The sequence below is a fragment of the Balaenoptera borealis genome (genome assembly GCF_965194805.1).
Source record: "Balaenoptera borealis genome assembly, chromosome: 12".
NCBI lineage: Eukaryota > Metazoa > Chordata > Mammalia > Artiodactyla > Balaenopteridae > Balaenoptera > Balaenoptera borealis.
Genome location: NC_138869.1, coordinates 86,510,747 through 86,525,315, shown reverse-complemented (window position 1 = coordinate 86,525,315; position 14,569 = coordinate 86,510,747). Strand labels below are relative to the sequence as shown.

The 14,569-nt window shown below is 38.9% G+C and overlaps 1 protein-coding gene across 1 annotated transcript in view; it reads right to left on the bottom strand.

The window, feature by feature from the left end:
* The window catches only part of LOC309607935 (HLA class I histocompatibility antigen, alpha chain G-like), a 49,673-nt gene that overhangs the window by 10,509 nt on the left and 24,595 nt on the right, over positions 1-14,569 (bottom strand). The window contains 3 exon segments of the mRNA XM_082347087.1: positions 3,756-3,851; positions 4,596-4,724; positions 6,333-6,470. Of these exon segments, the coding sequence (XP_082203213.1) occupies positions 3,756-3,851; positions 4,596-4,686 (187 nt within the window). The 5' untranslated portion in view covers positions 4,687-4,724; positions 6,333-6,470.

The window sequence follows — 14,569 nt, the reverse complement described above, 5'->3', positions numbered from 1 at the left end:
TAGTGTTAGACCAAATAGCTAGGTGCCAGGATCTAGTCAAGTTGACACATGAGATTAACCATCGCAAGCACTTAGCACAAATACATAATTACATAGTACATATACAAATGTATATATAAAAATATATGTGTATTATACATATATACACCATATGTATATGAGAGGGAGAGGAATAAGTGAAAAATCCATATACCTTACAAAGGTACCAGGAACATAAATTCATGTATAGCAGATATATAATATAGAAAGTACAAATGCCCCATAATAATATCCAAGAGAGAACCACTATTAACTATTTGTTCTAAATTTCCCCCTTTTTTCCCCTATTCATACATTAGTAAAGATGGATGGAAGTTTGAAATAAATGTTTCTTCCAATTCAGATTGTTCTACACTTTTAATTTATCATGTGGACATGTTTCCTGTCCATATATATAGACTCTTATCTTTTTTCCTAATGACAAGTGTGGTATTTCACTGTATGTACATAGCTTATTTAACTATTCCAGTACTGTTTTTCCCAATTATTCACTAATATACATAATGCCTCAAAAGTATTCTTGCACTTATTTCTTTGCATACTAGAGAAAGTGTTTCTATGAATTCTTAATTTAAGTGGAAATGTTGAAACAAAGCTTATGAATAGTTTGAATATTAATAGGTAGTACCAAAGTGCTCCACAAAAAGATCATCAATTTATACCCACATTAACAGGAGAATTTGCAATATATAGTTTTTTGTTTGTCACTCAACAGATTATTTAATAAGCAAGTTTCACTCAATAGATTATTTAAAAAGTCAACAAAAACTTGGGAGGGCCTTTTCTACAGAATTAAAGTGTGTTTTTTGTTTTTTAATTGAAGAGTTGCTTTACAATGTTGTGTTAGTTTCAGGTGTACAGCATAGTGATTCAGTATTTTGGCAGATTATATTCCATAATAGATTATTATAAGATAATGGGTATAATTTCCTTTGTTATACGATAAATCCTTGTTGCTTATCTACTTTATATATAGTAGTTTGTATCTGTTAGTCCCATACCCCTAATTTGTCCCTCCCCTCTTGCCCTCTCCTCTTTGGTAATCACAGATTTGATTTCTATGTCTGAGTCTGTTTTGTTTATACATTCATTTGTATTATTTTTTAGATTCCACATATAAGTGATGTCATATAGTATTTTTTTGTCTGACTTATTTCACTAAGCATAATATTTTCTAGATCTATCAACATTGCTGCAAATGGCAGTTGAAATATATATTTTTTAATGTACTTATGTTGTAATTAGAGAGGTTGAATATAATTTCATGTTTACTGGGCAACTGAATTTATTCTTCTGTAAATTACTTATTCATATCATTTATATGCTTTTAACGGAATTGTTTTTCTCTGTTAAGAAGAACCTCTCCATTTTTACCCCTTGGTGTGGTCTCCTCCTTTGATGAATAAGTCCCTCTCACCGTGAACTGACTCTGACCCCACTCAGATCTAGACTCCATGAAGAAGCACCTGCTGAGTCAAGTCAAGAAGTCCTTCCTGAGGAACCAAGACAGTGGACATGCAAGCCAGCGGTCCCTCTGTCTGTTCTCTGCCAATCCCTACTGTGGCCCTGCACCTGAACAGGGGCTATGCAGGGAGCAAGGCTGTTGTTAGATGTTCAGAGACACTGAATTCCAGGGAATGATGGTGAAGAGAAAGAAAAAAAAAAAGAGCATAAGAAAGACGAAAGACACTGCATACAAACTCCCCTTTATTCTTTCTAAGGTTCAGTCCAGCAGCCATATCCTGGATGACTTGGTCCATTCAGGCAGACAGGAAATGTACAAATATGGAAAAGTTCACACCTTACTCCCATTAAACACCCTCACCAAACCAGTTAGGTTTGCACAGAAATAAAGTCTGTTTCCTAAATATTATCACTGTGTTGGAGCATTTCCTCTGTGGTCTGCTATTATTTCTTTGTTTTATTTTAATTCTTTTAATAACTGTATGAAGTGACATTTAAATTCCATGTTAGAGGTGAGAAAACTGAAGCTTAGTAGCAAAGCTTTAATTAGAACACATCTCTCTCTCTCTTGCTCATAAATAGGTGAGACAAAAAAAAAAAGAGTGAAACCGACATCACATTCATGCTGCCAGATATGAATGTCAAGAATTTGTTTCATTTTCCATCGAGTTTTTCCTTGCTAGTCCAGAAACATTTTAATCAGCAATTAAGTCATGAGCCTGGCTTTCCATCTGGTTTTCTTAGTACACCTCTAGACTCTGAAGTTTAACAACAGCTGCTGAGCAACCATGCATAGGACACCTGAGGCTGGAGACAACGGTTTCTTATTAGTTTGCATAAAGGAAAATCCAAAAATAGCAGCTTGGGGTGGGGAGAGCTTTACATAGTTTCGGGTCGGGGTTTTCCTGGATGAGTCATATTTAACGAGTACATCAGTGAAGCACTTCTTCCATCTGAATAAATGTGAATGTTTGTGCGTGTTATCTCTTTCAACTCTGTCATTAACCAAGCTTCTGATAAATAAAAAAGAAGTTATTTAAAATATTTTATCCCATCTTTTTAGATTTCTGTTTTTGTAAAATTTTATAATGTGCATAATGTATTGGTACAATGGAACATCTACATACTTTATAAATAAACACACACTTTAAACTGTAAAGAAAGATGATTTAAAACCTTGGACACCATGGACCCCAAACTCTTGCTTCTGGCTGTGGCTCTGCCCTTCGAAATATTCAACAAGCCTCTTTTCTAAGTGGCTTTGAAGAACCAGAAACATCTATTCTGAGGAAGAATACATAATTCGTAACTTCCAGCCTCGTTCAGAGATCTGCCAGCTTCCTTCTTGTTTGCACTACATGCCCTTCTTTGACAGAGCCCGCACAATAGTAAGCCTGTGACAGCCTGCACCAAGATTTTGTAAAGTCACCCTTGAGCTTCCAGTGCTCTGAAGTTCCATTCTGGAGTTTTCCTCTGCCGGATTCGGTTTCCCCTGCAACTCTTCCCAGCCCGCTGCCCCCAGTTCCCCACTCAACGGGCTCGGGTCTCTGGCAGGAAGGTCAGGAAGGAGTGAAAGAGGACAGGGGCCCACAGCATCGCCTCAGCTGTTATGATTGGCCCCAAGGCCCCCCAGCACAACCGGGACGGGGCACTCAGCGCCGGGGCAGCCGGCTTCACTCCAGCTCTTTACCCAACAGGGCGGGGCCTTAGAGGTACAAAAACTGCTGAGGGCGAACAGGAAAGGGTTGGGGAGGGAAACTAGAGCACCAGCCAGAGAGAGATAAGCACTGCAAAAACGCTCTCTGGAAAAGTCCCACTGGAATTGGTTTCGGAGAAAGTCCCAGATGAACAGGAAACGCTCCCGGTCCCGCATAGCCAACGCCACACCAAGTCAGCCAGTAGCTCAGGGCTGGTCTAGAGGCACCCACCCCCTTATTGGAGTTCAGATCCTAGGCAGGTCTCTCAGCTTAGGAGCCTTGGTTCCTTCCTCACCCAATGCAAATAATGTTCATCTATACATAGAAAACCACAGAGAAGTTAAAAGAGTGATGTAGCAACTTGGAAAAATATAGCCATATATGGAACGTAATAAACATACAATTAAAATTGAATTGGACTTCCCTGGTGGTGCAGTGGTTAAGACTCCGAGCTTCCAGTGCAGGGAGCACAGGTTCGATCCCTCGGCTCGGGGAAGTTCCGGAGGCCATGGGGTGTTGCCAAAACTTAATTAATTTAAAAAAGAAAAAACAAACCTGGGGACTTCCCTGGTGGCGCAGTGGTCAAGAATCCGCCTGCCAATGCAGGGGATATGGGTTCCATCCCTGGTGGAGGAAGTAAGATCCCACATGCTGCAAGGCCACAGGGAAAAACAAAATTACATATTTAGGGGGGAAATCGGCAATAAATACACAAAAATAATGTTCTGATTTGGGGTGATTTTTTTCCCTCCAGTTCCAAGTTTTATGGAATGCACTGCCTTTGACTTATAACAGCTAATTAATCAGTCACATTGGCAATCATTTCACAGTACATACATATATCAAATCATTATATCCTACACCTTAAACTAATATAATGTTATATGTCAATTTTACCTGAAAAACTGGGGATAAAAATAAAATGTCCAATTCAAATAAGTTCAGCAGGAGCATTGTTTGTATAAGACAGAAACTGTTATGAGGAACCTGGGAGGGGCAGTTACCCTGCCTACTCTGGGCAAAGTGAGAGGACTGCTGGGTCACAGAGTTGCCTCAGAGGGTGAGGGAAGCTCTCCTCCCTGGTTTGGCGGTTCAAGTGGACCAGGTTCAGACCCCCACAGTGGGTTGCTGGGGGTGAGGGAGGTTGGTAAAGCTTGGGACAAGGACGTAGAGCCAAGAGAAAGATTAAAAAACAAAAACAAAGGACATCCCCTTTCCCTTTCCACCCGGCTTCTCTTTTGCTCACATCTGGATGGTTGAAAGCATACCCTGATAGGAGCCAGTAGGGACCAGAAGTCAGGACTTCTCCTACCTTCTGTTTCTCTAATCTCCCTAATCCTGCCTCCCATAAATCACCACACCCCCACCCTACCCTATCCCAACGGCCATACTCACTGGCAAGAATGGCCTTCGGCATTCCCTGGAACAGCAGCAGTAGGAGGTGAGCCCTCATCACACCAATTCTTATTATCAAGCGCAAGGTCATTCAGGGGGACCCAGTACAACACAACCTGCAACTTGTAGCTAAAGCCAGGGGAGCAGAAGGAACAAAGATGTGGGCTAGTCCTCAGAAGAAAGCAAAGGGTTTAGCAGCCAATAGTTCCTGTGATATATAGTTCCTGTGACTATCTTGATAGCTTCAGCTTTGTAGTAAATTTTGAAACCAGGAAGTATGAGCCTTCTGATTTTGTTCTTCATTTCAAGATTATTTTGGCTTTTCTGGTTCTCTTTCATTTCCATATGAATTTTAGAATTAGCTTGTCAATTTCTGCAAAGAAGTTAACTGGGATTTTATAGGGATTGCATTGAATCTGTAGCTCAGTGTGGAGAATATTGCCATCTCAACAATATTAAGTCAGGACTTCCCTAGTGGTCCAGTGGTTAAGACTCCGTGCTTCCACTGCAGGAGGCATGGGTTTGATCCCTGGTCGGGGAATTAAGATCCCGAACGCCACACCGCCAAAAAAAAAAATATTAAGTCTTCTGATCCTTGAAAGTGATAAGTCTCTCCATTTATTTAGATCTCCTTTATTTTCTTTCAGCAATATTTTTTTTCATTTCAGAGTATAAATTATACACTTAATTGTTATATTTATTCCTAAATATTTTATTCTTTTTGATGCTATCACTCATGGAACTGTGTTCTTACGTATATTTTGAATTGCTCATTGCTACTGTATAGAAATACAACTGGGGGGACTTCCCTGGTGGTCCAGTGGTAAAGAATACGCCTTCCAATGCAGGTGACTTGGGTTTGATCCCTGGTTGGGGAACTAAGATCCAACATGCCCCAGGGCAACTAAGCCCGAGCACCACAACTACTGAGCCCGCATGCCGCAAACTACAGGGCCCACGCGCCACAACTAGAGAGAAGCCCGCACGCTGTAAGGAAAGATCCTGCCTGCTGCAACTAAGACCTGTCACAGCCAAAAAAAAGAAAATAAAATAAAATGTCAAATAAACTTTTTTTAAAAATACAATTGATTCTTGTTTATTAACCTTTGTTTTCTGTTGCTCTGTAACAATATTATCACCAACTTGGCTGCTTAACACAATAGTATCTTATCTCACACAACTTATCTCACAGTTTCTGTGGGCCAGGAGTGGAGTATGATTTAGCTATGTCCACTCAATTTTGGACCATCCCATCCAAAATGGTGTCAGCAGGGCTGGGGTCTTATCTCAAAACTTTACTGGGGAAAGACTGGTTTCCATCTTATGTGGATGATGGCAGAATTCAGTCTCTTGTGGTTTTGGGGCTCAAGGTTTCAGTTATTTGCTGGCTGTCTGCTGGAGGCTGCCCTTGGCTCCTAGAAGCTGGCCTCAGATCCTTGCCACATGAACCTCCCAACATGACCACTTGTTTCATTAAAGCCAACAAGGGAGGAAGTGTCTTTGCAAATTTGGGATCACAGTCCTATGTAACAAGGTGTAACAAGTGACATCACATCACACATGCTGTATTCTATTGATCAGAAGCAAGTCACAGGTCCTGCCCAAACTCAAGGAAGATAACGCAAGAGTGCAAATGCCAGGATGTGGGGCTCATGGGGGCCATCTTAAAGTCTGTCCACCAGTCTGTCATCTGACCCCTTATAATTCATGTCCATCCCATATGCGTAATAAATTCACCCCCTCCATGAACACCAAAGCTCTCATCCCATTACAGTATCAGCTCAACATCTAGAACCTCTTCATATAAATAAATCAGGTCCAGGCATGGATAAAGTTCCATGAATATAGTTCTTTTCAATTTGTCAATCTGTAAAACTAAAAACAAATTATCTGCCTCACACACTCCAACATATGGTAGGACAGGCGTCGGATAACAGCTGTAAACATTCCCATTCAATATGGGGAGGGGGGATAATGGAGATACTATTGCATAGCAATTCTGGTATTCAGCTGGGCAAATGTTGGATGGGATGGTCCTGATTAAGTTTCGAGACCTGAGAATAATTCTCAGGGTTTTTGGCTCTGCCCTGTGGACGCTTGATTCCACCCTCTTAGTCATCCTTCCTTTTTCATGAAAGGCAGCACTTGTTTGTACCTGAGTCATTTTATCAGCTTGTTTCCTACCAATAGAATCTGGGGGGGCCTGACAGCAACCTTTCCTTCCCGTTCTGCATTCTCTTCATCCTTTTCAGTACGAACTGCCAGTGATTTTATTGACTAACCTTCTTATAAAACACTGTGGGCCTTCCATGGATTTCACTGGTGTTGACAATTAGACAAAGGCCACAAACACAGATCTTTTCAAGATCTTGGGCTCTTGCTGAGATGGCTGAGGGACAAGATATTTAAGCTTCCTAGAATTGCTATGGTTTAACTGAGAGGTTCTATGAGGCATACACTTAGTATTTTTAAAGGGCCTGTTTAACTGAGAGGTTCTATGAGGCATACACTTAGTATTTTTAAAGGGCCTGTTTAACTGAGAGGTTCTATGAGGCATACACTTAGTATTTTTAAAGGGCCTGTTGTGTGACTGAATTTTACTTGATGCTTAGGTCTTTCTGAGGTTTTAACTAAAATTGTAGAGTCATACCCTCAGCTTTTTCTCTATGCCATGCTTTCCTGATAGTGCTGAAAATTCATTTCTAATTTTAATGCTTTTTGTCATCTGGAGAGGCTGAGAATTTTCAAAATAATCAAACCCTGGTTCCTTTTTTCTTTAGCTCTTCTTCCCTCAATTTATCTTTCTCCTCTTACATGTTACTATAAACAGTAAGAAGAAAGCAAGCAGCACCTGCAACACGTTGCTCAGAAATCTCCTTAGCTATATAACCAGGTTCATTGCTTACAAGTTCTGCTTCCCACATAACTGTAGGAGATAATTTAGCTAAGCTTTCCACTACTACTTAACAAAGACTTCCTCTTCTTCTAGTTTCCAATAAGATGTTCCTCATTTCCTTCTGAGCCCTCATTGGCAGATTAAAGCCCAGGTTTCTACTAAGTGTGTTCACAGAAATGTAGGCTTTCTCCAGCATGCTTCTTTCTTTCTTTCTTCCTTTCTTTTTTTTTTAATTTAATTTTATTTATTTATTTTTCATACAGCAGGTTCTTATTAGTTATCTATTTTATACACATCAGTGTATACATGTCAATCCCAATCTCCCAATTCGTCCCCCCAACCATCACCACCCCCACTTTCACCCCTTTGTGTTCATACTTTTGTTCTCTACATCTGTGTCTCTATTTCTGCCCTGCAAAGCGGTTCATCTGTACCGTTTTTCTAGATTCCACATATATGCATTAATATACGGTATTTGTTTTTCTCCTTCTGACTTACTTTACTCTGTATGACAGTCTCTACATCCATCCACTTCTCTACAAATGCCCGAATTTTCTTCCTTTTTATGGCTGAGTAATATTCCGTTGTATATATGTACCACATCTTCTTTATCCATGCAACTGTAGATGGGCATTTAGGTTGCTTCCATGACCTGGCTATTGTAAACAGTGCTGCAATGAACATTGGGGTGCATGTGTCTTTTTGAGTTATGGTTTTCTCTGAGTATATGCCCAGTAGTGGGATTGCTGGGTCATATGGTAGCTCTAGTTTTAGTTTTTTAAGGAACCTCCATACTGTTCCCCATAGTGGCTGTATCAATTTACATTCCCACCAACAGTGCAAGAGGGTTCCCTTTTCTCTACACCCTCACCAGCATTTGTTGTTTGTAGATTTTCTGATGATGCCCATTCTAACTGGTGTGAGGTGATACCTCATTGTAGCTTTGATTTGCATTTCTCTAATAATTAGTGATGCTGAGCATCTTTTCATCTGCATCTTGGCCATCGGTATGTCTTTTTTTTTAATATTTATTCATTATTCTACCTGTGTGATTTGTATCATTGTATTTTTTTTTATTTTATTTATTTATTTATTTATTTTTAGCTGTGTTGGGTCTTAATTTCTGTGCGCGGCCTTTCTCTAGTTGTGACAAGTGGGGGCTACTCTTCATCGCAGTGCATGGACCTCTCACTATCATGGCCTCTCTTGTTGCGGAGCACAGGCTTCAGACGCGCAGGCTCAGTAGTTGTGGCTTACGGGCCCAGTTGCTCCACGGCATGTGGGATCTTACCATACCAGGGCTCAAACCCATGTCCCCTGCATTGGCAGGCAGATTCTCAACCACTGCGCCACCAGGGAAGCCCCCATCTGTATGTCTTCTCTGGAGAAAAGTCTATTTAGGTCTTCTGCCCATTTTTTGATTGCGTTGTTTGTTTTTTTACTATTGAGCTGCATGAGCTGTTTATATATTTTGGAGATTAATCCTTTGTCCGTTGATTCGTTTGCAAATATTTTCTCCCATTCTGAGGGTTGTCTTTTCGTCTTCTTTATGGTTTCCTTTGCTGTGCAAAAGCTTTTAAGTTTCATTAGGTCCCATTTGTTTATTTTTGTTTTTATTTCCATTACTCTAGGAGGTGAGTCAAAAAAGATCTTGCTGTGATTTATGTCAAAGAGTCTTCTTCCTATGTTTTCCTCTAAGAGTTTTATAGTGTCCGGTCTTACATTTAGGTCTCGAATCCATTTTGAGTTTATTTTTGTGTATGGTGTTCGGAAGTGTTCTAATTTCATTCTTTTACATGTAGCTGTCCAGTTTTCCCAGCACCACTTATTGAAGAGACTGTCTTTTCTCCATTGTATATCCTTGCCGTCTTTGTCATAGATTGGTTGACCATAGGTGCGTGGGTTTACCTCTGGGCTTTCTATCTTGTTCCACTGATCTACGTTTCTGTTTTTGTGTCGGTACCATATTGTCTTGATTACTGTAGCTTTGTAGTATAGTCTGAAGTCAGGGAGTCTGATTCCTCCAGCTCCGTTTTTTCCCCTCAAGACTGCTTTGGCTATTCAGAGGCTTTTCTGTCTCCATACAAATTTTAAGATTTTTTGTTCTAGTTCTGTAAAAAATGCTATCAGTAATTTGATAGGGATTGCATTGAATCTGTAGGTTGCTTTGGATAGTATAGTCATTTTCACAATATTGATTCTTCCAATCCAAGAACATGATATATCTCTCCATCTGTTTGTGTCATTTTTTTTTTTGAGAGAGAAATTTTATTTTCACACACACACTGTATTTTATTTTTACAAGAGATAAATAGACTGACATCAAGCATTGTACATGGATGACCACAACAAAAGCAACAATGATTGCAATTACCAAACATGAAACACACTCATACTATGTCATAATATTGACATTCAGTCCAGTAATCCTCCACTGTAGCAGCTCCTTTACTTTGCAGTGAAAACTGATTTGTATATTCTTTGCCTCTGAGTCCTTGTGGGATTTTTTTTTTTAATTCAAACAGAAAGTCACAAAAATTATACTCATCCTCATGAGTTCACTCAGTCCCATGTAATTAATTTTTTTTCATCTTGATCTTTTGTTAGCACTTTTATGAGTTCATCAGTTTTTCATTAGAGTTCTGAAAATGCTTATTTATTCAGTTCAGCAGTACAGTCAATTACCAGAAACCTGTACTTGTCAGAGTCTTTTCCATGAATTTCTTGAAGATGAAACCCTTTTATAGGAACATATTTGCAAAAGCATCAGAGTACACCCAGAACTGTCTGTAAATGACAAAAGAGTTTAAAATGACCATGGTTAAAGATTTGATGAAAGTTCATAATAATGCAGTTGACAAGAAAATTAGTTATTTCTGAGATATACATTTTAAAGTAATAACTAGGATTATGACTTATAACATTATACCAGAACATATAAGATATTTAGAAATTTCATGTAATGTCTGAAACATTTATATTAACATATTTCCATACACATAACCCAATGAAAGTTTAGTATTAGTTGGTTTGTTTGTTTGTTTTTTTATACTGCAAGCTCTTATTAGTCATCAATTTTATGCACATCAGTGTATACATGTCAATCCCAATTGCCCAATTCATCACACAACCATCCCCACCCCACCACAGTTTTCCCCGCTTGCTGTCCATGTCTGTCCTCTACATCTGTGTCTCAACTTCTGCCCTGCAAACTGGCTCATCTGTACCATTTTTCTAGGTTCCACATACACGGGTTAATATACGATATTTGTTTTTCTCTTTCTGACTTACTTCACTCTGTATGACAGACTCTAGATCCATCCACGTCTCAAAAAATGACTCAATTTCGTTCCTTTTTATGGCTGAGTAATAGTCCATTGTATATATGTACCACATCTTCTTTATCCATTCCTCTGTTGATGGGCATTTAGGTTGCTTCCATGACCTGGCTATTGTAAATAGTGCTGCAATGAACATTCGGGTGCATGTGTCTTTTTGAATTACGGTTTTCTCTGGGTATATGCCCAGTAGTGGGATTGCTGGATCATATGGTAATTCTATTTTTAGTTTTTTAAGAAAACTCCATATTGTTCTCCATAGTGGCTGTATCAATTTACATTCCCACCAACAGTGCAAGAGGGTTCCCTTTTCTCCACACTCTCTCCAGCATTTGTTGTTCGTAGATTTTCTGATGATGCCCATTCTAACTGGTGTGAGGTGATACCTCATTGTAGTTTTGATTTGCATTTCTCTAATAATTAGTGATGTTGAACGTCTTTTCATGTGCTTCGTGGCCGTCTGTATGTCTTCTTTGGAGAAATGTCTATTTAGGTCTTCTGCCCATTTTTGGATTGGGGTGTTTGTTTCTTTACTATTGAGCTGAATGAGCTGTTTATATATTTTGGAGATTAATCCTTTGTCCGTTGATTCGTTTGCAAATATTTTCTCCCATTCTGAGGGTTGTCTTTTCGCCTTGTTTATGGTTTCCTTTGCTGTGCAAAAGCTTTGAAATTTCATTAGGTCCCAATTGTTTATTTTTGTTTTTATTTCCATTACTCTAGGAGGTGGATCAAAAAAGATCTTGCTGTGACTGATGTCAAAGAGTGTTCTTCCTATGTTTTCCTCTAAGACTTTTATAGTGTCCAGTCTTACATTTAGGTCTCTAATCCATTTTGAGTTTATTTTTGTGTATGGTGTTAGGGAGTATTCTAATTTCATTCTTTTACATGTAGCTGTCCAGTTTTCCCAGCACCACTTATTGAAGAGACTGTCTTTTCTCCATTGTATATCTTTGCCTCCTTAGTCATAGATTAGTTGACCATAGGTGCGTGGGTTTATCTCTGGGCTTTCTATCTTGTTCCATTGATCTATGTTTCTGTTTTTGTGCCAGTACCATATTGTCTTGATTACTGTAGCTTTGTAGTATAGTCTGAAGTCAGGGATTCTGATTCCTCCAGCTCCGTTTTTTTCCCTCAAGACTGCTTTGGCTATTCGAGGTCTTTTGTGTCTCCAAACAAATTTTAAGATGATTTGTTCTAGCTCCGTAAAAAATGCCATTGGTAACTTGATAGGGATTGCATTGAATCTGTAGATTGCTTTGGGTAGTATAGTCATTTTCACAATGTTGATTCTTCCAATCCAAGAACATGGTATATCTCTCCATCTGTTGGTATCATCTTTAATTTCTTTCATCAGTGTCTTATAGTTTTCTGCATACAGGTCTTTTGTCTCCCTAGGTAGGTTTATTCCTAGGTATTTTATTATTTTTGTTGCAATGGTAAATGGGAGTGTTTCCATAATTTCTCTTTCAGATTTTTCATCATTAGTGTATAGGAATGCAAGAGATTTCTGTGCATTAATTTTGTATCCTGCAACTTTACCAAATTCATTGATTAGCTCTAGTAGTTTTCTGGTGGCATCTTTAAGATTATCCATGTATAGTATAATGTCATCTGCAAACAGTGACAGTTTTACTTCTTCTTTTCCAATGTGTATTCCTTTTATTTCTTTTTCTTCTCTGATTGCCCTAGCTAGGACTTCCAAAACTATGTTGAATAATAGTGGTGAGAGTGGACATCCTCATCTTGTTCCTGATCTTAGAGGAAATGCTTTCAGTTTTTCACCATTGAGAATGATGTTTGCTGTGGGTTTATCATGTATGGCCTTTATTAGGTTGAGGTAGGTTCCCTGTATGCCCACTTTCTGGAGAGTTTTTATCATACACGGGTGTTGTGTTGAATTTTGTCAAAAGCTTTTTCTGCATCTATTGAGATGGTCATATGGTTTTTATTCTTCAATTTGTTAATATGGTATATCACATTGATTGATTTGCATATATTGAAGAATCCTTGCATCCCTGAAATAAATCCCACTAGACCATGGTGTATGATCTTTTTAATGTGCTGTTGGATTCTGTTTGCTAGTATTTTTTTAAATTAATTAATTAACTTATTTATTTTTGGCTGTGTTGGGTCTTTGTTGCCGCGCACAGGCTTTCTTTAGTTGCAGTGAGCGGGGGCTACTCTTCGTTGTGGTGCACAGGCTTCTCATCATCGTGGCTTCTCTTGTTGTGGAGCACGGGCTCTAGGCATGCAGGCTTCAGTAGTTGTGGCACGTGGGCTCAGTAGTTGTGACTTGCAGGCTCTAGAGCTCAGGCTCAGTAGTTGTGGCGCATGGGCTTAGTTGCTCCACGGCATGTGGGATCTTCCCAGGCCAGGGCTCGAACCCCTGTCCCTTGCATTGGCAGGCGGATTCTTAACCACTGTGCCACCAAGGAAGCCCTGTTTGCTAGTATTTTGTTGAGGATTTTTGCATCTATATTCATCAGTGATATTGGTCTGTAATTTTTTTTGTAGTATCTTTGTCTGGTTTTGGTAACAGGGTGATGGTGGCCTCGCAGAATGAGTTTGGGAGTGTTCCTTCCTCTGCAACTTTTTGGAAGAATTGAGAAGGATGGGTGTAAGCTCTTCTCTAAATGTTTGATAGAATTCACCTGTGAAGCCATCTGGTCCTGGACTTTCGTTTGTTTTAAGATTTTTAATCACAGTTTCAATTTCATTACTTGTGACTTGTCTGTTCATATTTTCTATTTCTTCCTGGTTCAGTCTTGGAAGGATACCTTTCTAAGAATTTGTCCATTTCTTCCAGGTTGTCCATTTCACTGGCATAGAGTTGCTTGTAGTAGTCTCTTAGGCTTTGTATTTCTGCCATGTCTGTTGTAACGTCTCCTTTTTCATTTCTAATTTTATTGATTTGAGTCCTCTCCCTCTTTTTCTTGATGAGTCTGGCTAAAGGTTTATCAAATTTGTTTATCTTCTCAAAGAACCAGCTTTTAGTTTTATTGATCTTTGCTATTGTTTTCTTTGTTTCTATTTCATTCATTTCTGCTTTAATTTTCATGATTTCTTTCCTTCTACTAATTTTGGGTTGTCTTTGTTCTTCTTTCTCTAGTTCCTTTAGATGTAGGAACCTAAGATTGTTTGAGATTTTTTTCTTGTTTCTTGAGGTAGGACTGTATTGCTATAAACTTCCCTCTTAGAACAGTTTTTCCTACAACCCATAGGTTTTGGATCATGTTTTCATTGTCATTTGTCTGTAGGTATTTTTTGATTTCCTCTTTGATTTCTCCAGTGATATCTTGATTATTTAGTAACATATTGTTTAGCCTCCGTGTGTTTGTGTTTTTTACGTTTTTTTCCCTGTAATTGATTTCTAATCTCATAGCGTTGTGGTCAGAAAAGATGCTTGATATATGATTTCAGTTTTCTTAAATTTACTGACGCTTGATTTGTGACCCAAGATGTGATCTGTCCTGGAGAAGGTTCCGTGTGCACTTGAGAAGAAAGTGTAATCTGCCGTTTTTGGATGGAATGTCCCATAAACATCAATTAAATCTATCTGATCTACTGTGTCATTTAAAGCTTGTGTTTCCTTATTAATTTTCTGTCTGGATGATCCGTCCATTGGTGTAAGTGAGGTGTTAAAATCCCCCACTATTACTGTTACTGTTGATTTCCTCTTTTAGAGCTGTTAGCAGTTGCCTTATGTATTGAGGTGCTCCTATGTTGGGTGCATATAT